The sequence below is a fragment of the Bufo gargarizans genome, chromosome 8 (assembly GCF_014858855.1).
Source record: "Bufo gargarizans isolate SCDJY-AF-19 chromosome 8, ASM1485885v1, whole genome shotgun sequence".
NCBI classification, from domain to species: Eukaryota; Metazoa; Chordata; class Amphibia; order Anura; family Bufonidae; genus Bufo; species Bufo gargarizans.
This window is the reverse complement of record NC_058087.1, coordinates 69,460,316-69,484,545: the sequence shown is the minus strand read 5'-3', so window position 1 is coordinate 69,484,545 and position 24,230 is coordinate 69,460,316. Positions and strand designations below refer to the sequence as shown.

Below are 24,230 nucleotides of genomic sequence, written 5' to 3'. Positions count from 1 at the left end.
TGGCCAATTGGGACGGGAGGTGCTGTTATCACTAAAGTGCAGGAAACGCAGGATGGCCTCAAAACGTGCCCTGGACATAGCAGCAGAGAACAAGGGCATGTGATGAATTGGGTTCGTGGACCAATATGACCGCAATTCATGCTTTTTAGTTAGACCCATGTTGAGGAGGAGGCCCAGAAAAGTTTTAATTTCGGAAACTTGGACTGGTTTCCCCCGGAAAGGCTGGGCATAATAGCTTCCCGGGTTAGCGGTTATAAATTGTGTGGCATATCTGTTTGTTTCGGCCACAACTATGTCTAAGAGCTCCGCAGTCAAGAACAGCTAAAAAAATCCCAGGGCCGAACCGATCTGAGCTGTCTCAACCCGAACTCCAGACTGGGCAGTGAAAGGGAAAACTACAGGTGCGGCTGAAGTTGGGGACTGCCAATCAGGGTTTGCCAGCACCTCAGGGATTCTAGGGGGTCTACGGGCATGTCTTTGCGGTAGCTGCTACGGGGTCACTACTGCACGTGCCACCGTACCAGCTTCAACTGCCCTTCTGGTGCTCGCTACTTCACCAGGTTGTACGGCAGTGCTGGTACTAGGTCCAGGGAGGGCTGGGCTGCTGGTGTATGCCTCACCACGTAATCTGACAGCACCAGCCCCACTCTGCTGCTCTTGAAGCGGATCCTGCGCAACCTGCGGTCTAGCGACACGGGGCCGGGTACGCCTGGTGCTATCAGGGACCTCCTCGTCCGAACTTTGGGTCAGAGAGCCACTGCTTTCTACAGGTTCGTATTCTGACCCGCTGGATTCATCAGATGAGGGTTCCCATTCCTCATCCGACTGGGTCAGAAGCCTGTAGGCCTCTTCAGAAGAATACCCCCTGTTTGACATGTGGGCAACTAAATTTAGGGGTATTGCCTGAGACTACCCAAGAAAAAAAGCAAGCCTGTCTTACAAAGGGGAGGCTAGCGAAGTACCGGAGGCCGCTGCGGTTGATAAAAAATATCAAAACTCACGCAGTGCGTGTAAAGTGAATGTGCAGCGATCAAAAAAAAAATTTTTTTTGTCACTGCGGTGGGGCGGGTGTGGGCGAACGCACGTGTGGGCGACCGATCAGGCCTGATCGGGCAAACACTGCGTTTTGGGTGGAGGGAGAACTAAAGTGACACTAATACAATTATAGATCTGACCGTGATCAGTTTTGATCACTTCCAGATACTATAAAAGTACAAATGCTGATTAGCGATACGCTAATCAGCGAATAACGGACTGCGGTGCGGTGGGCTGGGCGCTAACCGATCCCTAAACTACCTAACCAAGGGGCCTAAACTATACCTAAAACCTAACGGTCAATACCAGTGAAAAAAAAAAGTGACAGTTTGCGCTGATCACTTTTTTCCTTTCATTAGTGATTGACAGGGGCGATCAAAGGGGTGATCAAAGGGTTAATTGGGGTTCAGGGGGGTGATCTGGGGCTAAGTGTGTAGTGTTGGTGTACTCACTGTAAAGCCTGCTCCTCTGCTGGATCCAACCGACGAAAAGAACCAGCAGAGGAGCAGGCAGCCATATAACAGATCATATTTACTAATATGATCTGCTATCTGGCGCTCTGATTGGATTTTTTTAAAAACATCAGCTTGCCAGCCGCGATCATTGGCTGGCAAGCTGATGACGATTTACTCCCTGACGAAATGCCGGCCCGAACTGCGTATGCGCGGGCCGGCATAGCGCGTCATCTCGCGTCTCGCGAGATGACGCGTATATGCGTCAGTCTGCGCAGCGATGCCGCCTCCGGACCGCACATCTGCGTTAGGCGGTCCGGAGGCGGTTAAAGGGTTTTCCGAAATCATTAAAAATCTCGGACAACCCTACAATGTCTTAAAAAAACAAACATTATATACTCACCCCCATCCTCCAGCGACGTTCTCTGCGGCACTGGTTTGGTACTCCAACAGCAGCGGCGACATGCCTGGGTACAGCACATGACTGCTGCAGCCAATCACTGTCTTGGCAGTCTATAGCTGAGGACAGTGATTGGGTACAGTGGTCACGTACCGTATGGAGCACATCACCACTACTGTTTGAAAACAAACAGTATCTGGAGTACAAGACCCGTGCCACAGAGAATGGCACTGGATAATTGTGTGAGTATATAATGTATTTTTTTAAATATTGTAGGGGTTGTCCAAGATTTTTATTATCTTAGAGAACCCTTTATATTTGCTTTCGAAGTAATGGTAGTCGATCATCAGAAATATAAGGATACTTGGGTAAGGAAAACTCAATTGTATTTTACCTGAATAGGTATATAAAACATTATAATATCATTATATAATTTCCTAAGACAAGATATTTATACGCAGTCATCAGTAATAACTTTTGACAAACACAAAGGGGTTGTCTCACTTCAGCAAATGGTATTTTCCATGTAGAGATAGTTAATACAAGGCACTTACTAATGTACTAATGTATTCTGATTGTCCATATTGCTTCCTTTGCTGGCTTGATCCATTTTTCCATTTCGTTCTTTACGTCTTGTTTCCATGGTTATGACCACCCTGCAATCCAGCAGTGGTGGTCATGCTTACACATTATATAAAAAAGCACTGGCCTCTCTGGAGGCTGGGACCATAAGAGCGCACAAGGGCTGGCACTTTTTCCTATAGTGTGCAAACACTGCCACCAATAATGGATTGCAGGGTGGTCGTAACCATGGAAACGAGAAGTGTTTAATGTGATAGAAAAATAAATCCAGGCAGCAAAGGAAGCAATATGGATAACAATATATTAGTAAGTTGCTTGTAGTAACTTCCTCTACATAATCAATGCCATTTGCTGAAGTGAGACAACCCCTTTAAGGGTGGCGGTACATAGTGCATCCAGCTATGGGCTCCGAATGCAAATTACCACTAATAGCCAGGTCACACCTCCACTTGAATTTTGTAAACAATAGCAAGTACGAGTGCATCCTGGCAAGTATGGTCCAGTACGGTAATCCGCATGCAGATCCTGTGGCAAGGCCTACCTTGTATGGGCAATCTAATCGTCATTAATGGTGGGACAAGCTCTCTTGGTTCCAAAGGCAGAGGTTTCCAGAATGTGACAGATGTCAGACAACCATTTATTTACTTGCCCTCTGCCTCCCATTCCACACCCATCCCTAGTGTCCTTATTAACTATTAATACCCTAGCACATTCTGCATTATCCACAGCGGGGACAAAACACCCAACTGGTTAGACATTGGAAATTCTAAGGCACCTTTATCTTTTTATCCACAACTAAAGGAGTTACGCCATGATTGATGAAAGAATAAACATCAGACATCATATGGACATGAAAATCTTTTTCTAACAAAGCTAGAACCAGCCCAGTACCTCACAGGAATCAAGAAATTCCCACTTTCATTGCTCCAATTTCACTGCTAGGTTCTCTTCTGGCTGGAAGCTCAGGTGGTGTGTCCTTTCTACTGCAGATCTCTCCCTGTAACTTTCACAGCTTCTAACAGTAGATATGACTGGTGGCAATTAAAGAATGTATCTAAGCATGTGCACAAAAAAATAAATGCAATCACCTCACCGCCTTTGCCAGTCCTTGGTCACAGATCATTAGGAGAAGAAAATCCACATTGTAGAAACAAAGTTGCGGGTCAAGCACTCGGGTCTTGGAAACCATACATTTTTTATTTAAAATATCTTTTTTTTTAAAAGTCCAAAATGGCACGCAGCAGGACATCTCCCCACACCAGTCAACACGTTTCGGACTGTACTCAGTCCTTATGTATGACTGATCTGAGCATGTGCAACCATTTCAGTAGGTGGACATGCACATTATAATTAAACACCAGATTAAACACCAGGGACGTACCATAATAATGATGAAAAGAGTGCATCTCCCAAATGGAGCATTTTTGTAACAGTAAATTACAAAAGTAATAATGAATTACAATAAATTTACATTTTATGGTGGCACAAGCCCTTTAATGGTGCCATAGGTGGACACCTACTGTGCCTATACCTCGACCGGGCCCGGATATCAGTATACATTTTACTAAGATGAGACTATCACATGTTCAGTTGATGAGGGTAAAGCATGTCTACTATTATTTAAGTGTTTTCCATTCACATATGGATATATCAAAACTAATGTAAAGGAAAAGTGGCTTAGTTGCCAGTAGCAACCAATCAGATTCCACCATGCATTTTCCAATGGCAATTTGAAAAATGAATGCTGCAGTCTGATTGGTTGCTACAAGCAACTAAGCCAGTTTTCCTTTACATTAGTTTTGATAAATCTCCGTCATAATTTTAAATGTACATTTGCATCATTATTGGCCATGCCTCATGAAGTAGGAACATAAGTCCATCATCTCCTTTCTATATGGTGCACTCATGAAGATCCAGTTGGAAGGAAAGAATACTCATATAGATGCCAAACCCCCTAGGTATAACTTGTAGAGGGTATTAGAAATAGAAGTTCCAAGGTTGTTAATTAAATTAATCTAGATACGAATACAAATGAATGTGTGAGGTTAAAGTGCCTATTTAAAGTCTCTAATTAATGACTACATCTTGGATGGCAGATAACCGTGTGTCATTACATTGTGAAGAACACTTCAAGTGTCAAGTACTTTGCTGGTAATGAAGTAGTGACACAAGATCAGAAGTAAGTTACGGCTTCAGTTTCGGCTTTCCTACACCCAGTACAACCTGACATTTCTAGGAAGGATTTTTGTGAAGGACTTCTTGACTACTGTCAAACAGTTCAAGGTTGAAATGTTCCTAACACAAGTACTGTATCCATGATCCATTGTCCTTTATGTCTTTTTTGTACATTATCATGATCTGTTTTCTACATTTTCTCAGCTCTCCTCTTCAAAAGGGTGGTCCACTTTGACCAATTAAATTTTTTAGGAAAGTTCTGATGGTAAGCTCACCATAGAGTGTTCTGCTGCTGGAGAACCAATCAGGACCACCACCACAGGGAAAATGAAGCATTACACAATTCTCAATGGGATTAATAGACAAGAAAGGTCCCCCTGAGCTACTCTTTGTAGCCACTACTTGTTTTGGTTAATAGATTAAAGGAGTCATTTATCAGGCGCAGGTTGCAGCGCAACAGCTAGTTGTGTAATACCCCAGAGTGATATTACCATTCCCACAGACAGTGGAGCTGAAAAGACGTGACAAGATGTAGCAGCGAAGGGAAAGGCCTCCCTTCTGCACCAGGAGTCTCTCCAGAAAGAAGGAGCTCATAGAGCAGCATGACTCTTTGCAGATTTTCAGACAGAATATTGAGATGGGGTCACCAGCCAAAGGCACTCACTCCAGAGGTACCAGAACAGCCCTAAAGTCCAGCGACCAGACTAAAGCCGAGTTTAGCACAGCAGAGAGAGAAATAAAGCAGAGTACTCAAGTTTGCCTGCCAGTTTATGCCAAAGCCTGCTGGAACCAAGAGAAAGCCTGCATATTGTCTGGATGCAAGTTTACTCAAGTAAAGCTGTTCAACTTTACAAAAAAGTCTGGACTCGATTTAGTTTCCACCTCCACCATTACTCATCCCCTTTATTGCGTCGGAGCCAAGCCCTGGGGAGCAACGCTATCCAGGTAGGAGCACCGAGACACACAGAGACTATTCAGGCCACACCATACCACTCAGCATTCCTATAAACCTGGGACACGATCAGCCCTGGGGGGCGGCTCGTTGCAGTTGCACTGGAATCTGTGACTTCTCACCGCTCATGCCAGGTCTAAAAAAGTGGGCATGGTGTGGGCGGGAAAGGGGGTGGGCTGGCAGGCCCATTTCACTTAAAATTTTTCAGGCATAGAAAAAGGCCTAAGTGTAAGACAGCTTCCTGAGGCTCCTTCTAAAATTCCTTGTTCATTTTACCCTAGATTTATAATAAAGAAATATGCTCAAAGTCTTTCTGGTTTAGCTAATTCATATGTTTAATCTTTCAAATATAATATTATTTAGATAATGATGGTATGTGTCCCTCACTCTGTTTTCTTTGTGTTGTATGAAAAACACGACTTCATATCTAAGGTGGAACTAGTGGCGTACATAGAGAAGGAAGGGTCCCATAGCAAGGATCAACCCAGGCCTCCCACACAGGACAGAAGGATTTCTGCCTAACCCCTTTTCAATGGCTCTTGGGCCATTGTTCCACTGCTTCATTTGCTAAAAGTTGTTCCTTTAGAGGGTAGAGTCCTGCCCAAGTTTTCACCTCCAATAGAAGAGGGGATAATCCCAACTAAAACTGGGCCCCCTATTGCCCTGGGCCCCATAGCAGTCGCCTGGTCTGCCACTATGGTAGTTACGCCCCTGGGTGGAACATGTATTACAGTATGCTCAATGACAGGTGGCTGCTTCTATACAGAGCAAAAAGCTGCATGCAATGGAGAGCAATTTATTTGCATATATATTTCTTGATTTAGGTTATCAATTCTGGTCATCCATAGAATGACTTTTTGATAAAGATAATAAAATAGAAAGCTTTTTTAAATGTTATATATGTTTAAAAATATTATAATACCTAATTGCTTAATCAATGGTAGAACATGATAGCACATATTTTATTCACCAGTTACCATAGAGGCCCTGAAACAAGGCCCATAGCCACCGTGTTTCTGCTAGCAGAGACCAGGGGCTAATGTCTGCAATAGACGATACTGCTGAATGCAGACATTTAACCCCTCAGATGCCGTGGTCAGAGGAAAGATAGGGGAAGTTGTTCATTCAAATCTTTTATCCTGTGTGTCATGGCCACATTTCCCTGACCTACAGTGGCTCACCTCTGCCAAACTCACTAAATCATGGTAATCTATGTTCCTATAAAGAGTCACAGTGCTTTCACATAATTTCATTTCATTTAATAGAGAATGGTGTAACTAACAAATTTTAAAATCACTTCAGTTATAAAATCTGCCTGCATCCACCTGAAAAAAGCTGTCATGGCCACTAAGGATCTCACTTCCACCTATCTTGGAGTCCACCACCTGTTGTGAGGCAAGATCCATCCCTAATAACAGAGACTAAGAAAATGGCTTACAGGAAAATGGGGTGTGTCAGAGCTAGAAGAGATCCTGAGCCTGATAAAATAATTGCCTCTACCCAGCTTTTCAAGATCATAGGAGTGTTCAATGTGTCTGTAAATGTATTTCCCCCTCCTTATCTGTCTGTGCGCTCCGGAGATTAAAACAAACATAGTGGAAAGTAAGGGAAAGGACGTCACAGCAGAATAGTGCATGTAGGTTTCACAGAAGGTAGATGCCCCCTGCTTCTGAGCGAAATGCATCTTGCTGTGCAGCTGAAACAAGGAATAACATGGCTTAAAAAGACTTTAGGGAAGCCCAAAAACACCATCCCTTCGCAGTTATGATTGTACAAAGAAGTACAGCCTTTATGCAAACTTGTTTTTTGAAAACTCAGGTACACTTTAAGTTCTACCCCAACCATGGGTAAACTGTATATGTATCATGAACTATACACAGCAGTGTGAAAGCAGCTCATGGCTTCCTTTACTTATAAATGTCCTCGAATACCAAATTGAGTCAAGGGTAATTTAACATTATCAGCGTATGTAGAGAACCCTCTCATAAAATATAACTTTTACTAATAAAATAAACCTAAATCCCCCAAATAAAAAAGGCATAGGTAAAAACCCATACTCCTGATCACATATCAGTCTAAATACCTTTGTAGATACTGCAAGTGTATCACTAATTTCTCACAGACGGGACCAAAGTGTCACTACATCCTTGGTCCATCTTACTAAGGCTAGATTCTCACTAGAGTTTCGAGATCCGGCAGAATTTTTCACCCAGCCAAATCTCGGCATATTTGCTAGGTTGCTGCCGGATTTCCGCCAGTTATAGTTTAATGGGGCCAGCCGGAAATGCCGGATCTAGAGAGACCAGCCAACAGCCTGCCGGTTCTCACAACACTAGTGTGAAGCTACCCTTACAGTTTGTTAAACCGGTGGGGTCAGATGATGATGTAAAAGATTATACCTTGGTTGTGGCTGATGATGATGATATCATGTAGCCAGGAACACCAGCCCCTGTCCCTCCAGTGTCCCTGCACTGCCCCTGCCTATAGGCACAGCATTCACCCCAAAAAGAGTGGCCCCACCTCTAGGTGGTTAAACCCTCACCCTGCAATGTCCCTTCCTTAAGAGCTGGCCCTGGGTGTCCTTCACATAGGTTTTTATTTGTATACTTTACAGCAGGTAAATTAACACCATGAAATTCATTTTTTTGTGGCTTCTTTTGGTCACACATTTTTGCCATGCATTTTTGCAGGAGTTTTTTTTCACTATAGAGTAGGAAAAAAGCAGCATACTGACCACTGATTTAGAAAAGTGACATATACCCCAAAAATGCAACAAAAGTAAGGAAAACCACCCATAATAACACACCGGTCTTAGTGCATTTCGTAATCTTCGATTGACTTACAGCTAACATCTGGCCACTGCATTTTTCTGCTTAAAAAATGCTGCATTTCTCTAAAAAGCCTATGGGGGAAACCATCCTAAAACGACACCACTGCTGTATATAGTGATGGCACACTGAAGCAGTACACATGATTGGCTTGGGTCCCACTAAAAAATGCTGGCAGCTATGACTTGTATGTTTCTGCTTTGTAGTCTTGATAAATGAAATGATATTAGCTGCATCATGTAGATGCAGGGTGCTTTATGTTAGCAGACCTTCAGATCTGGCCTCATAGGCAAACAGTCTTATGAAATATAAAATATATGTACTTCAGTTGTAAAGTACAGCACAGGCATGTTGCTTAATACCCTGAAGTTATACATTCAAACTCAATTTAAATCCTAATTAACCAGGCCTTCTGATTTCATGTCACAGTGTGCACTTTTCAAGGTCCTTCTGCAATGTCTGAGCACTTTATAGGTCAGAGGCCATGGAAATTGGAAGGAACATACAAAAACAACCATAAATATTCATGTTTGCTTAGTCGCGCAGCTTCCTCCTTATGGACGATGCCGGACTGCACAGAGTGCATGCTGATCCTGGCAGCTGCCGGTAGGATCCAAGGCTATCTGGTTGCTGTAGGCCTTTTCTCTATTATTTCCTCAATTATTCAGAACCTTCTGTCAGGCCCTGCTTAGATGAACTATATCCATAACTCTCCTCTATTCTAATTCTTATGGGCCTCTGTCTTCCGCAATCAGTAATTATGCATAATAATGACATTTCTTGATTCTGATTTATTAAAAAAATAAAGAAGAATCTCTTAAGACCATTGCCTACTCATCTATATTGCTGGCAGCGCCTAGAAGTTAGTTTCACCTTTTTTCTTCACATTATATACAAAACGATCCTGACACTCGTCCATCCGAGCCAGGAAGGAACCAGGGCAGCAGCACAGCATCACTCTCCACTGGTAAGGGTCAAAGACCAGCGAAGCCTTCATAGCTGTTGTGACTGCTCTCAACAGTATCCGGTAAGCGCATATATTTGACTATATCTGAACACCTTTCCACTATACCGCACATTAGGCGCTGTATGTTTTTTTCTATATATTTGATTCTGATCCGTAGACATACAGTATTTAGAATTGGGAATTCCTTTTTTTTTAAATAGAACAAAACTGAATTTTTGTAAGGTTAGCAAACACCATAAAACATTAAGAGTATAGCTGCTGTCCTATTCTGCAGAGGATCAATAAGCGAGCGAGAAGATTTCAGTGCTTCAGCATTGCCAGAGGTGTGAGTGAGGACCTATGCTTCCCCTGTTCAATCTAAGCTTTCTTGTTTATGTTCTCAGGGCCGTGAGTAGCATCCAAGTGGAGTAATTAAGAAGAGAACAAGGCGCAAGGTCCAAGGGCTCGGGATGGATAAGTGACTTATCCGGGTAAGCTTGTATCAATAGCTGCAGCTTGTTTGTATGCGGAGTGACGGTTTTATGTATGTGATTTTACTGCCCCAGAGATGAAACGCTCATGATGCATATTTTGTGTCTGAGAGTGTACAACTTGAGCCTCTTCGTAGATGTCCACTATTTATGTCATCTCACAGGAGATTTTTATGAATGGAGTGGCAGGAGCGGCAGCGTGCATGTTCGACCTGTCAGGACTTTCATTTCAGTGGACCCTGTCGGGTAAGGGGTCCCAATTTTCATGATTGAGGGTTGGGAGGGGTCCCAGTGATAGGAGCCCCACCAATATAAGCATCCGATCCTGTAGATAGGGGATAACCTGCTACAACAGGAATGCCCCTTTAAGGCCTGTTTCAGATGGCGCTATGTCAATACAAATCATTACAGTTGAGGTTAGGCAGAGACACACAGCATTATAAATCATTATAACGCTGTGCAGTCCAGTCATAGGAGCAGAGTCCACTACAGAAATTCAGGCTCCCACACAGAGCGTGTTTCACTCACTGAACACACTCGTCTGAAACTGGTCTAACTCATAAAATTATGCTTTACTATTCAGAGCTTTCCAGTCACCATTAACAAGTACACTTTGAAGCCAGTTTATCATTTACCCCACACCAGTTTTTTGGCATTAAAAAGTTGCAAAACCCATTTTTTTGGTCACGTGGAATTTTTGTTTCTGATAAGATGGCATGGGGATAGCAGGATGCTGGCCGGCGCAATCAGCCCTGACACATTTATCGTTATGTACTCCAAAAACTGGCGTAAATAATGACTGATATCTGCATAAGCTCTGCGCTGCCTTAGATTTAAGTCTGAATCGCAGACTGCAGGAGGAGGCGTTTAAAGGCTATGTACACCTTTGGGGAATTTTTTATTTTATTATTGTACTTATTTTGAGCATTTTTGAAATTGGTCTTTATTAAAAATATGGAGCCCTTTTCTCTGCATGTGGCTGAGATGCTCTAGTAGCAGGATCTGAATTTTCTCTTTGCCCTGACAGCCAGCTCACCTGACGGCTTCTTATTTCTGATCTCTGACCTTATAAACACTCATTATAGCTCAGTTCTTACCCTACTGATAAGAATGTGGCTTAAATAAGTGTTTATGATATTTTGGCAAATTAGAGATAAAAGAAGTCATCTATGATGTCGAAATATGCCCATATTAGGCCCAATTTCAGACGCAGATTGCGGCACAGGGGTTAGATGTGCTGCAATCTGCAACTTCTCCCTGCTCATGCCTGGTATTAAAAAAGTGGGTGTGTCCGGGAAGGGAAAGGGGGTGGGCTGGCAGGCCCGTCTGACTTAATATTTTCTTGCCTGTTTCAGGAGTAGAACTGGCATAGGATCCTCTGAAGTTATGGAGAGGCCGGCGGCTCCTCGTAACTTTGGCGGAACCACTGCCAGCTTAGGGGTTTATTAAGACTGGCGTCTAAAATGCCGGTCTTAATAATTGTACCCCAAGGTTTATTAGCTGTCTGGCACAAAAGTAAAGTAAAAAGTACAATTCACACAATTAGACAAAAAGTTAACCCTTTTGTGACAGAACAGCTCAATATTTTTTAAAAAGACTAATTGAATAAATAATTTTTGGCCCAAAATGTGAAAAATGCAATCATAAAAAAAAACACAAATCAAAACACAAACTAAAGCCTCTTACACACGATTGTAGGTGTCCCATTGCCGTATTGCGGACCGCATTTGCGGATCCGCAATACACGGTCACCGTTCCGTGTGCATTTAGCATCACGGATGTGGACCCATTTACTTCAATGGGTCCGCAAATACGGAGATGCGGAATGGTGCAGAACTGAAGCACGGAACGGAACCTTACAGAAGCACTACGGAGTGCTTCTGTGGGGTTTCATCCCGTACTTCCGTTCCGCAAAAAGATAGAACAAGTCCTGGATTGCGGACCCATTAAAGTAAATGGTTTCGTGATCCGCTGTGGCTGCTCCACGGACGGCTCGCAGCACGACCACGGGGCGCACATGTTCGTGTGCAGGAGGCCTAAAGCCTTAAATACTAGGACTAAAATACTTTTTTTAGTTTTGTTTTTTTCACACACATAAGATGCTGACACTAATCACAAAAAAATAAAGCCTAAAACACTAGGACTAAAAGGCATTTTTTTTGTTTGTTTTTTTCACTGACAAAAGACGCAAATCGCTACACAAACTAAAGCCTAAAACACTAGGACTAAAAGACTTTTTTTTTTGTTTTTTTCCCCACACACAAAAGTTACAGACAGTAATCACAAAAAAAGAAAGCCTAAAACACTAGGACTAAAATACTGTACATTTTATTTTTTTTATTTAATTTTTTTTACTGACAAAAGACGCAAACACAAATCACTACACAAACTAAAGCCTAAAACACAACGACTAAAAGACTGTATTTTGTTTTTTTCACACAAAAGATGCAAACACTAATCACAAAAAAATAAAGGCTAAAACACTAGGACTAAAAAAAATATATATTTTATTTTTATTTTTTCACTGACAAAAGATGCAAACACAAATCAAAACACTAACTAAAGCCTAAAACACTAGGACTAAAATCCAATTTTTTTTCCCTAACTAACCTACACTATCTAGCACTAACTATATGCATTATATATTTAAGCTAACTAACTCTATAACCTACACTACACCCTGCACTGGACCCTATGTGCTACTATATGCCCTAACTAACCTACACTAAGGGTCCATTCACATGTCCGCAGAATGGGTCCGCATTCGTTCCGCAAATTGCGGAACGGGTGCGGACCCATTAATTCTCTATGGGGCAGGAAAGGATGTGGACAGCACACAGTGTGCTGTCCACATACGCATTTCCAGAGCGCGCCTCTGATCTTCTGGTTCGCGGCTCTGAAAAAACATGTCCTATTCTTGTCCGCAATTGCGGACAAAAATAGGCAGTTCTATGGGGGTGCCGGCCGGGTGTATTGCGGATCCACAATACTATCTGGATTATATATTTCAGCTAACTATCTCTATAACCTACACTACACCCTGCACTGGACCCTATCAGCTATTCAGCTACACAATTGCCTATTACTATCTAACACTAACTAGTAGGATTCTTTATATGCGATTTGGAATGTAATTTGAAAAAGCACAGCACAGTATTCAAGCTCCTCTCTCTCTCACATGAAATTCCACAAAATGGCTGCTGGGGAGTGTCTTCATTTATATAGTGAAGGGTTAGGCAACTTTTCTATTGGTTGCTAGGGATGTTGCTAAGCTGTGACAAAGCCTTCTCATTGGCCCACAAGTTAGAAGAAGGGAGGGATGATCACCTGATGTGTACTGTGTTAAAAAAAAAAAAATAATAATAATATTTGTCATTACGAATATATAGCACTGTATTCAAAATATTTGTGAATTATCAAAGTGCTGATATTCGCAATAAAAATTTGTATTACGAATATTCGTGCTCAACACTACTGAACAGGAAGACATTTTGGAAGAAGTAGAGATGCCTGCTTTCTACAAACATTTTGCCCAACAAGATGTTATCACCATCAAAGACAAAGGGAAAGAAGTCCTCAACTTCCAACAGCAGAGAAATTTCAGAACCCCAAGTTGAGAAAGAAAGGTGGATCAAGTTGCATGCAGAGAGCAGAGTATTAGGTGAGCTACAAGATTTCTTCACTAGTGGAAGAACACCAGAAAGAATCTGCAGAAAAAATGCAGATCCAGAGTTGCTCAAGCTATGGAGACACAGAAAGCAACTGTTTATGCAAAAAGAACTAATAATGAGATGAACCTTAGATCCCGTCACCAATGATCGGCTGCATCAAATTATAGTACCACGCCGAGATGCCAGAATTGTCCTCGAAATGTACCAAGACAGGTCAGAACACTTTGGTGTACAAAAAACAGAAGCTACCAACACAGTCTATTGGAAAATTACTATTAGACTCAGATCCCCTTCAGTGGTTCCTTACACCATGGCTTAACTTTGTTGTCCCCGCCAAGACTAATACAGCCCCCTTTTCAGCCAGAAGAACTACCTTGTGAAGGATCCTCAGAAGCTCAAGATGTACCAAGTTACCTTGAACCAAGGCCTATAGAGTCACAGCCACTTCGGAGATCCGACCGGACCACTAAAGATCAGCCGCCTCCCTGTTATAGGGAGTTCCAGCAGCAGCAGCAGCCGAGGAGGAGACTTCCAGCCCTTCCAGTTCAACTATGATTGCATTCTTGCTTCATTTACAGCTACAGAGCCTGAGTAAGAGACTCATTGCCTTGATTATTTGCCTTGCTCTAAGGACTCTCTAAAGACTCCTTTGCCCTTATTTTGCAAAGTTCAAGTCATGTGCCCATAAATGGACTTTGACGCACTAAATCCCTCCGTGATGTTCTGTAACCATCATACTTCATGCCCAGGGAAAATACTCATACCCTGTGAGCCTCCTGAGAAGTTTTCCTTTTTTTTTTTCACATTATGGACTATCCTAGTCTTTACTGTTCGCTGTGCCAAGTCAGTGCCCCAGATCCCCAGTTACAAGTGAAACTACTGCCCTTGTCACTCATTTTATATTGTGATGATCCTGATATATATATATGCCTAACCCAATTCTCTTATAGCCAAAGAAGAGAAACCACAAGAATGGGGTAATGGTATTGTGTATATGCATGCTCTTTTTATATTTTTCAGGTGATGCATCATCGTGGCAAGAGTGCGTCGAGGACGACTTACATTAAAGCAGGGGGGGGGGGGGGTGCAGTGTCCTGAAACACAATGCTTAATACTGTGATTGTGTTTCATGCAAATTGTGCTGGTATAGGAGTTCCAATAAAGTTTGCATAGGGAGGGGGAGTTTCTAACAAGCCTCCCAGGACTGACTCCGCCCTGCACATAGTACAGAGGAGAAAGAGAAGAAGGTCAGTGTGTGTGTGATGTCTGACCTCAGCAGCCATTTTGGAGAGTGTGACACAGTGAGAGGTTTGATCTGGGAAAACAGGTATTTTCCTCCCAGCATTTGCTGCTGGTCTGATGTACAGCCAGGTGAGGTCAAATACCGGACCGGATTTTAAATGCCGGTCTGGGTTTTGGCAGCACCTGGCTGTCCTTAAATAGGCAGCTGGGCTCAGAAGCCAGGTCTCTGTGTTGGGATCTGGGAGCCTTGTGGATGAGGGCTTGCTACCTGTTTGGCGTGAAAACAGGTTGGTGCTGCTATCAGCAAGGGCTCTTTGAGGCAGAATTGCCGCATTGTGTGAATTACCACCAACACTGCAAGGTGAATTTTTGTTTGAATATGACTGCTTGTTTTGTCACTTGCCTAAAGTGTGAATAAAACACTGAACTGTTTGGGCCAAAGAACTTGTTGTAATCCTGTCTACCAGAGCGAGTCTCCACAAGAGTTATCCAAACTCCATAGTTAGTTCCATGTACCAGCTTATAGAAGGAAAAGATTACAGAGGAACCAGGCAACTCAGAGAGGGAGTGAGGAAGGTAACTGTCGTTTATCAGGCTTTAGTCTCCTTTGCATTAGGTGGAGAGATTAAGCTACAAGCTACCCACCATAACCAAGGACAGAAAGGCCATCTGTCAGAACATAGTACTCCTAGAGAGGATACAGAAGTATATGATTATAAAGTACAGCAGAGATAGTACATCCCTCCAGCCTGGATAAACAAGGGAGAAAGATTGATTGTCATAGAAAACTTCTGGGAGCTAATCTGAATCACTGTAAAAGCTGCCTTGCTGTAAATGACTTTTGCATACATTGATGACCTTTGGATCAGCTTTAGTAAAGTACTGTGAGTTTTGTCAAGAGACTTGGTCTCCTTATTCCACATCATCTCCTAATTGCACCTAACAGTGCTGGTGTCACGGCCTATGGTGTACGCTGTGACACTGTTGCCACACTTGCGGTTGCCTGCGGCAACGTGTTGCTGGGAGAGCATGCGGTGGCAGTGTCTCGGCCTTCTGGGTGATTGCCGTGACATGGTTGCCACGCATGCTGTTGTCCAGTGGTTACGTGTTTGGTATGCTTGTGTGTGCACTTCCCCTTTATGTTGTAGCCTCCCTCTGTTCTGTCTGGTGCTGTAAGGGTTAACTCCATGACTGGGTGTGGTCACTAGGGTTTTATCCCCTGTGGCTCCCTGGCTGGAGTCAGTTGTACTTCAGCTGTCGTTGGTGCTGGAGCTCTGCTCCAGTCCAGGGCGTTGCATCTGTCCAGTGAGGGCCACCCTTGTGGTCATAAATGTTATCCTGGTGTCTCCTTCCCTTCCTGTCCCTATTTGTATGGAGTGGGTTATGCTCAGGGTGTTTGTATGTCTAGCTTGGTGTTACATGTCTGGTGGTGTTTGGTGTCCAACATGTTTACTAGACATTCCCCTGTCTCATGTTTATTGCAGCTATGGTTGTTCTGGGTTCCTGTGTGGGTTTGTGGTGTGTGCTGTGTCCTTTAATGTTGGTGTGGACAGCAGCACTAGTGCACGGGTTCCAGTCAGTGTGTCTGTGGCAGGTAAGTGCGTTATTGGTTTTGCTTACCTGCCATCTCCTTATGCTGTATGTATTCCCCTCTCCTTGCAGCCTGGCCTCAGATAGAGACTCCTGTTCCTCCATGACTGGGATGAACAGGTCGTCTCTTTCTGGATCCTTGGTGAGGGATTACCAGGGCGACTTAGGGTCTCTAGGAATCCAGAGTATGAGTCGTCCTACCATCGGGGTCCTCTCATACGGTGAGGAGTCAGGGAGAGGATTAGGGATGCTGTATGAGGTGACCTGCTCCCTTATTACTCCTTTTGGCCAGGCTGATCTCCTTTTACCCTTTGACACCGCACGGTGGGGGGTTTCCCCCACTCCCCACTGTGACAGCTGCCGTCACGAACACAGGGGCCCAGCCACCAAAGCACCCTAAGCATACCCACTACCATCAAGGGCACTTCAACTTCCATTTGGCTGGTGTTCCCTGCAATAGAGAGTGTCCCGGAGGATTTAGTGCTCTCTTCCTCATCACTGCACGCCGACCCAGGGAGCTGCAAAACTGTTAGTACGACTACTACCCCCATCAGCCCACTGTGCACTCACATACTGCCCCTGCGGTCCAGTTTGCTGCAAATGGCACCACTTTAGGAAGGCTAGACTCCCTGCCAGAGCATGGTATATGACACATGACTCTTGACATGTAGCGTGTGCTACTTCACAACGTCATATCTTCTTTTATTTTGCATGAGATTTTTCCGACATTGACTTCTTTAGAATCCTATTACCATTGTATATGATGTTGTAGGGTGGTTTAGGTTGTTGAAATGTAATGAAAGCTTCCCTTTAATGTACCCTTTCAGTGTCTGCCTAACAATGCCAATCACAGTAAAGTGCCTTTACAACAGCGCCACACTAGTCCCACAGCAAAGCCAGTCACACTGCTTCCACATTTACTATAAGTATTACAGGTATAAGCGACAACCAGTTTATTCACAGGTATCTATTCTACCATTTCATACGGAGTGACTGGGAGTTGTAACCAGAGTTTCCTGAGCTCGTCACTCTGCTCTAATGGAATCTGATGCTCAGTTTCAGGAACACATTTAGGGCGGGTTCGCATTAGTGCTAGAAATTCCGTTATGGTGTTCCGTTATTACTTGGGGCCCATATATTTTAGCAATTTATGTATGTGCTATTCAGGCACTATGTGTATACTGTACTTTGTGCCTGCATTATTTGGGGACAATATGCAATACATTTTTGGGACACATTAGCATAAGAAATTCCGTCATAGTTTTCTGTTATAACAGAATTCCGTTCTAAAATTCTGTTATATTCCGTTATAACTCTGTTATAACAGAAAACTATGACGGAATTTCTTACGCTAACGCGAACCCGCCCTACCAGTTGTATGGGTCCCAAAATGCATTGCATATTGTGCCCAAATAATGCTGCCACAAGTACTGTATAGATGTAGTGCCTGAATAGCACATACATAAAGTGCCAAAATATATAGAACCCAAATAATAATTACACAGTACAATACGAAGAACAATATTAAAATAACCTGGCCCATAGTAGCTCTCACAAGATATGGTGCAAACAGCGAAGCAGCAGATCTCCTGGCATGTAGCTACTAGTACGAGAGAGTACAGGTATGTCACATAGGCTGCAGCATGAATGGAAAGTAATAGCTCTCCGTGGAGTTATTCCAAGACAGTAAAGAGAGTTATTAAGAAATGATTATTTAAACTAGGGGGTATGTGTCTTGTAAAATGATGTTCCTTCTGGTTACAAATGAATGTATACTGACAGCACAGTAACTTTGTATATTAATGTGCACGTTCTTCCAATGTAATGTCTGTGGAGAATGTTGCGTGTACAGTACTTGCATACCCTGTAGCACATAAAAGCGGGAAACGACCTTGTTATGGTATCGTACCAAGCTGTGAGGATAATACACTCATTTCCTTTATTCCTTACACAGATTAATGTACCAGTGGCTTTGTCTTTCTGATTTGTATTCAGCCAGTCTTGTAGGAAACAGCGGCGTGCATGTTTCTTTCATCGCTGATTTTCCGGCTTTGTCTTAGATAACAATAAAACGCTCCTCGACCTGGCAGTATCCTCTAGGTAATGCACTTCAATTCATATCATAACTTGTGACTGAACACATTTCAAAAGGAATTAAATATACTGTAGTGGCTCTTAATGCAGTCTTCAAGAACTGGTATCCATAAGACTTAAGATAAATTAACCAAATGGAGTCAAGAAGACTAGATAAAATGAATTCAGGAAAGATTGATCAGAACTTCTGTATTCTTTTACCTGTAGGTGTCTCAATGACTTGTGATATCGCGCTTCCATTTTCCTACATTTTTTATGTCGTAAAATGTACAAGTGGGCAGTGGTGTCAATAAGGCTCTGCTCACATCAACTTTATGTCTCTGGCATACACACTGGGAAAAGCTCCTAACATATACATTTGATCAAGGCCTGTGTTGGATGTGGAATAGTGTAGTGCCTTTTTTCTCTGTATAATAATGCATTCTGTGTATAGTACACTCTTTTGGCCTCTATTGGTCAAAAGGAGCCCAAGAGATCTGCTTAGCCTGTACACCACACAGCGGGAGCTCTTCCTAGAGTATGTACTAGGTCAACATCACAAACATGATGTGAACATAACCTCCTTGAGACTCAGAGGTGTACTCAGCAGCAGCAGCGGATTGGCCATAGACCTTACAGGACAATTTACCGGTGGGCTGATGCCCGGGGGGCCACCTAAGCCCTCCTCACGGCGGCCAGTGGAAGTTTTTGGGGATGTATTTTGTGCTGATGGCAGTATTTTGTGATGGACTGTGGTATTTGGCTTTGTTGGTATAATAAAGACAATAGAAAAGCGGGCGGCACTACTAGACCACTCCTATGTGGTTACTCAGTCCTACAAACCCTGTAACACTCAGTGTGCGTTGTGCACTGCCTTGAATAGCAGTAGTGATACTCGATGAACAAATTGCAGAAATACAGGCGGCACTCACCGTAGGGCACAATCACACATACACAAGAAGAATTACTGCACCGCGATGGTAAAAAAAAGTCGCGATGTAGAAAATGAAGGTAGATTTGTGTTAACATTCAAATTCAGCCCTATGTCGGACCGGATTAAAAAGGTCATTCTAAATAATTGGGACATACTTAGAAATGAACAGAGTTTGGCAAAATTTGTGGAAAAGAGGCCAGTGGTCACATTTAAAAGGAGTCACACAGTAAGGATATGCTGGTTAGTAGCCTCTTTAAGGAAAAAAGAACAAAGAATTGGTTAACAGGTAGGAAACCATGTGGCAACTTTAAATGTGGTGACTGCTCTTTTTGTAGTTATAATTATCAAAAGAAAGCGCTCATCATTGGAGGTGTGAACCATAGGATAACCCAGTTTATTACGTGTAAAACTATCTTTGTGGTGTATGTTGTTAATTGCCGATGCGGGGCATTGTATGTGGGCAAAACCATTAGGCCTATGTACGAGAGGTTTAGAAAGCACCTAAACTCGGTAAAGTCAGGAAAAGGTTGCCCCCGCCTCATAGACCATGTACGCAGGGTCCATGGAGGCGATATTAAATGCTGGAGTTGAAGCCATCCCTCCAATGACGCAGGGTGGTGATAGACATCGCCTCCTGCTTCAGAAAGAGGCGTGGTGGATTATCCGCACAGACGCTACAGGAGCATTAGGATTAAATGAACGAAATGACCTTAACGTATTTATCTAAACTGTCTGTTATATTGCTCAGTGTTTGTAGGGGTCATGTTTTGGGTTATTAATTTTAATTGTAGTGAGACATGGGTCCGCCTATCTGTTTGAGCTTCAGCGTTATTGGTTGCTATGTCCACCTTACTTGACAAAGCATAAGAGCACATCCATGTCATCACTTTGGTAGCCGGAGGAAGCACAGGCGTCCGAAACAGCTGTCGCTATCTAGCGTGGTGTCGGTGGAAGGCCATCCGCCCCAGCCCTATTTTACCTGTATTGATGTAATCAAATCAAGAAGATTCTCCTTCAGTGGTGAGTGCCGCCTGTATTTCTGCAATTTGTTTATCTGTTGGTATAATGTGCCACAATATGGTATTGCTGGCCCTACCTTCCATCAATTAGGACCCGATTACAAAACGGGGCCACTTTTAATATTTTTCCAAGGGTCATTTTAAGTTCCAAGTCCACCCCTGGGTGTACCGGAAGCTTGAAACGCATTTGTCTTTATGCAAAATCTGAAACAAGGACTTTTCATGTCCTTTCCAGTCTTTACTGTTCTCTAATTGCTTTACACTGAGACTGTTCACTTAATTCGTACTACCATATTTAGCATTAAACCTACCAAGAGATTTGGCATTATAAAACATTACATTTTAATGGTATTCCATTTGTTTTATTGGGTCAAACCCACGCCTTGTCATCTTGCAGTACAGCATATAAAGTTCACTTACCTGGGACTCAGCACAGGAGGAACATTGAGATTAAAAGCAGGGAGCTGAAGTTTACAAGGTCTTCCCCCATCACCAACTGGGAATTTGCCCTTTTCACTTGATCCAAGGATGTCTCCGAAACTCTTGTCTACTCGCTTAGTGGGTGTTTTAAAAGAACGTGGCGTCAGAGGAGATAGCATTGGAGAATTATAAGCTTTAGGCACCTTTAGCGAGGATTCAACTAGGCTCACTTCTCGTGGGCTAACCGACAATGGACATTTCTCATCATCTTCAAATTCATCATCTTCCAGAATGGATGGAAGCTTCTGAATCAGACCTCCATTGCTCTCAAGATCAGGCTGATAAAAAGATATTGGACAGTATAAGAAAGTGTATTACATTTGGGTGCAACTTTCATTATTACATTAATATTTTTACACGAAAGGATCATTCATTATTTCTCTTGCATCCTGATTTCAATGTTTTCCGGTTCCAGCTTGGACAGTCAGCTGGAGGGAGCAGCAGCCTGGTTACCTCTGGAGAGGTCTCTTTACCATAACCCAGCATTGGCCCTGGCATTGCACAACCACTACTGAAAAGTCGGTCACTTATTGTGCGAGGTATTACTGTTTGTGGTAATGCACTAGGGCAGTGCCCCTATATTCTATTCCTTTCAGTCAGGTAAGGACCTGTGATGTCAGTCAGGAAAGTTGCTGTGACATCACAACTGTTTCAGTTTAACTGCTGTGAGATCACATCTGTTTCTGTCAGGTAAGAGGTTGTGACATCATAAATGGGTTTCAGTTAGGCAAGCTGCTGTGACATCACAAGTGGGTTTCAGTCAGGTAATCGGCTTTGACATCATAAGTAGGTTTCAGTTAGGCAAGCTGCTGTGACATCACAAGTGGGTTTCTGTCAGGTGATCCTCTGTGACATCACAAATGGGCTTCAGTCAGGTAAGCTGCTGTGATATCACAACTGTTTCAGTCAAGTAAGCTGTTGTGACATCACAAGTGGGTTTTAGTCAGGTAAGCATCTATGAAATCATAAATGGGTTTCAGTCAGGTAAGCAGCTGTGACATCACAAGTGGGTATCGTTAGGCAAGCAGCTGTGACATCACAAGTGGGTATCGTTAGGTAAGCAGCTGTGACATCACAAGTGGGTATCGTTAGACAAGCAGCTGTGACATCACAAGTGGGTATCGTTAGGCAAGCTGCTGTGACATCACAAGTGGGTATCGTTAGGCAAGCTGCTGCGAGATCAGAACTGTTTCAGTCAGGTAAGCTGCTCTGACATCACAAGGGGATTTCTGCAAGTAACTGCAGTGACATTACAACCATTTTACTCAGGTAACTACTGTGACATCACAAGTGGCTTTCTATCAGTTTTTTTTTACTTTTGACCTATCCTCAGGATAGGTCATCAGTATCTGATCGGAGGGGGTCCGAGGATAGATCCTCAGCATAAAGATCTCAGAAAAACACTTTAAGCTTTTATGACATTAAAACAGTTTCACATAGGTAAGCGATTGTGATCACGCAACTGTGCTTCTGTCAAGTGTCACTCAGGCCACTTACTCTGACATCACAACTGGTGTTAGTCAGGTAAACTACTGTATCATCTCATCTGTTAGTGTTCACCGCTGTCTGGTGCACTTTCCATTATTCAAAGAGTAACATTTCTATTACTGAAATCAAATACTTGTTTAGCAAAAAATTAAAATAGTAAGTAGATCTGGAGTCATTGCAATGGGATAGGGGTACTACATATATTTAGTAAAGCTATGAATCTCATAAGCCTATTTTTCTCCCGAATTGTGGGATGAATATGTTTCCAGATAACTTTTCTTTCTGGAGAGAATTCATCTTTACATTGAGATGAAGAAGTTTCATAGACTGATGGATGCCAGCTAAGCTTTGTGAGGAATATTGAGTAATGCATAACCAATCATGGTGGTACACATCCAGCACCATATGTGACAATAATCAGTGGAGCCAATCTATGTGCTGTACCACCAGGAAGCAAAAGGAGAATGCCTTGGGCCTTTATAACCCCTCTGCATTGATTAGTGCTTATTTAGTGGATCGGTTGACTCGTCTCTAAATAGTAACTAATCGTATCTGTACAATTACCTTCCTAACATAGCTCCCCGTTGGCTCTGCTCTAATAATTTTCTGTGCAGAGTCATTGTATATCAAGCAATTACATCCCTGCCAGCCCTTTGTGCTTCATTCTGGCAGTGGATCCATATCTTTGTTTAAGGAGCTAACTCTGAGAACACGGCAGCTTGATTGGGAAAGGGAAGTAACTGGTGAGGCCACGGCTGCTGATTGCGCTCTCCCAGCAGACTCCTGCTCAGGCCCAGCAGGGCTCCAGGAAACTTGCAATGCCAAATAACAGTCTCATGATTACTTCCTTGCAAGCCAATATATTATTACAAGCAGTTCATTCTCATACTTTGAAATGCACAAGTTCTTTGAAGCAACCATCAGACCTTTCCAAATAGCCAGCGCATGAACAGTAATACATAACGAATATAGCAAAAAATCACCATAAAACCAGATTTAACCTCTATATAGCCACCATGAAGAAATTATATCACAAGTAAGACTTCAATAAATTAGTGGAACTTTCAGATGCCCTGCATTGTAAGGTATTTTTAAGTACTGATTGGTTCTGTCCCCTTTAATTCTGTCTCTTTTATATTACTTTTAGTATTCTGTGTAAGATATTCCTTGTTATGTAGTGGGTTAGGCATAACCCCCCATTCTGTTGATAAGGCCACATTCCAGTAGTAATCTCAGAGACACATCTCAGGACATGCGTGATGCACACCAGGGAGGGGCCAAGGTGTATAACTCTGGTTACACAGACACATTAGTAGGGACTCCACTTGGAACTTCATCCTAGGTAGGATGTAAGTATTGATTTTCCATAGCTCTTGTGCACCTTGGGTGTCAGTCATGTGTTATAATGTGTTATAGCTATGAGTTATAGCATGGTGGACCGGAGCCATACCCCATATTTCATATTTAGGCTAGTGACTTTTATTTGCTTTTTATTATTCAGTATGTGATTTGTATCTTATATTTAATCACACTTAGTAGATATATTTATTTACTTAACCTGTGTAAGCTTATTCATTCTCAAATCTTTTGAATTCATGTTACATGCCCTAATAACAGTACCTATTGAATGTCACCTTTATAACGGGTTGTAAAATACAGATGTAGCAATCCGTAACTTGATTCTTAACAAGTAAACAATAGCAAGAAAGTTTTGAGTTCTTTTCACTGGCTTTTGTGATATGCTATAACACTGTGATGTAATATCACTCTAAATTTCAGAACTGCAACATCTCACAGTGACTAATTCGGAACACCTCACCAGCTCCATCATAACTTCTTCAGGAGTTGTCAGTTTATTTGCAAGCATCAGCT

The 24,230-nt window shown here is 42.7% G+C and overlaps 1 protein-coding gene across 1 annotated transcript in view; it reads right to left on the bottom strand.

Annotated features, from left to right (window-relative positions):
• The window catches only part of LOC122945020 (potassium voltage-gated channel subfamily H member 8-like), a 687,640-nt gene that overhangs the window by 38,772 nt on the left and 624,638 nt on the right, over nt 1-24,230 (bottom strand). Inside the window, exon 13 of the mRNA XM_044303816.1 lies at nt 20,811-21,148. Coding sequence (XP_044159751.1) covers nt 20,811-21,148 — 338 coding nt within the window. The remainder of the gene's footprint in view (nt 1-20,810; nt 21,149-24,230) is intronic.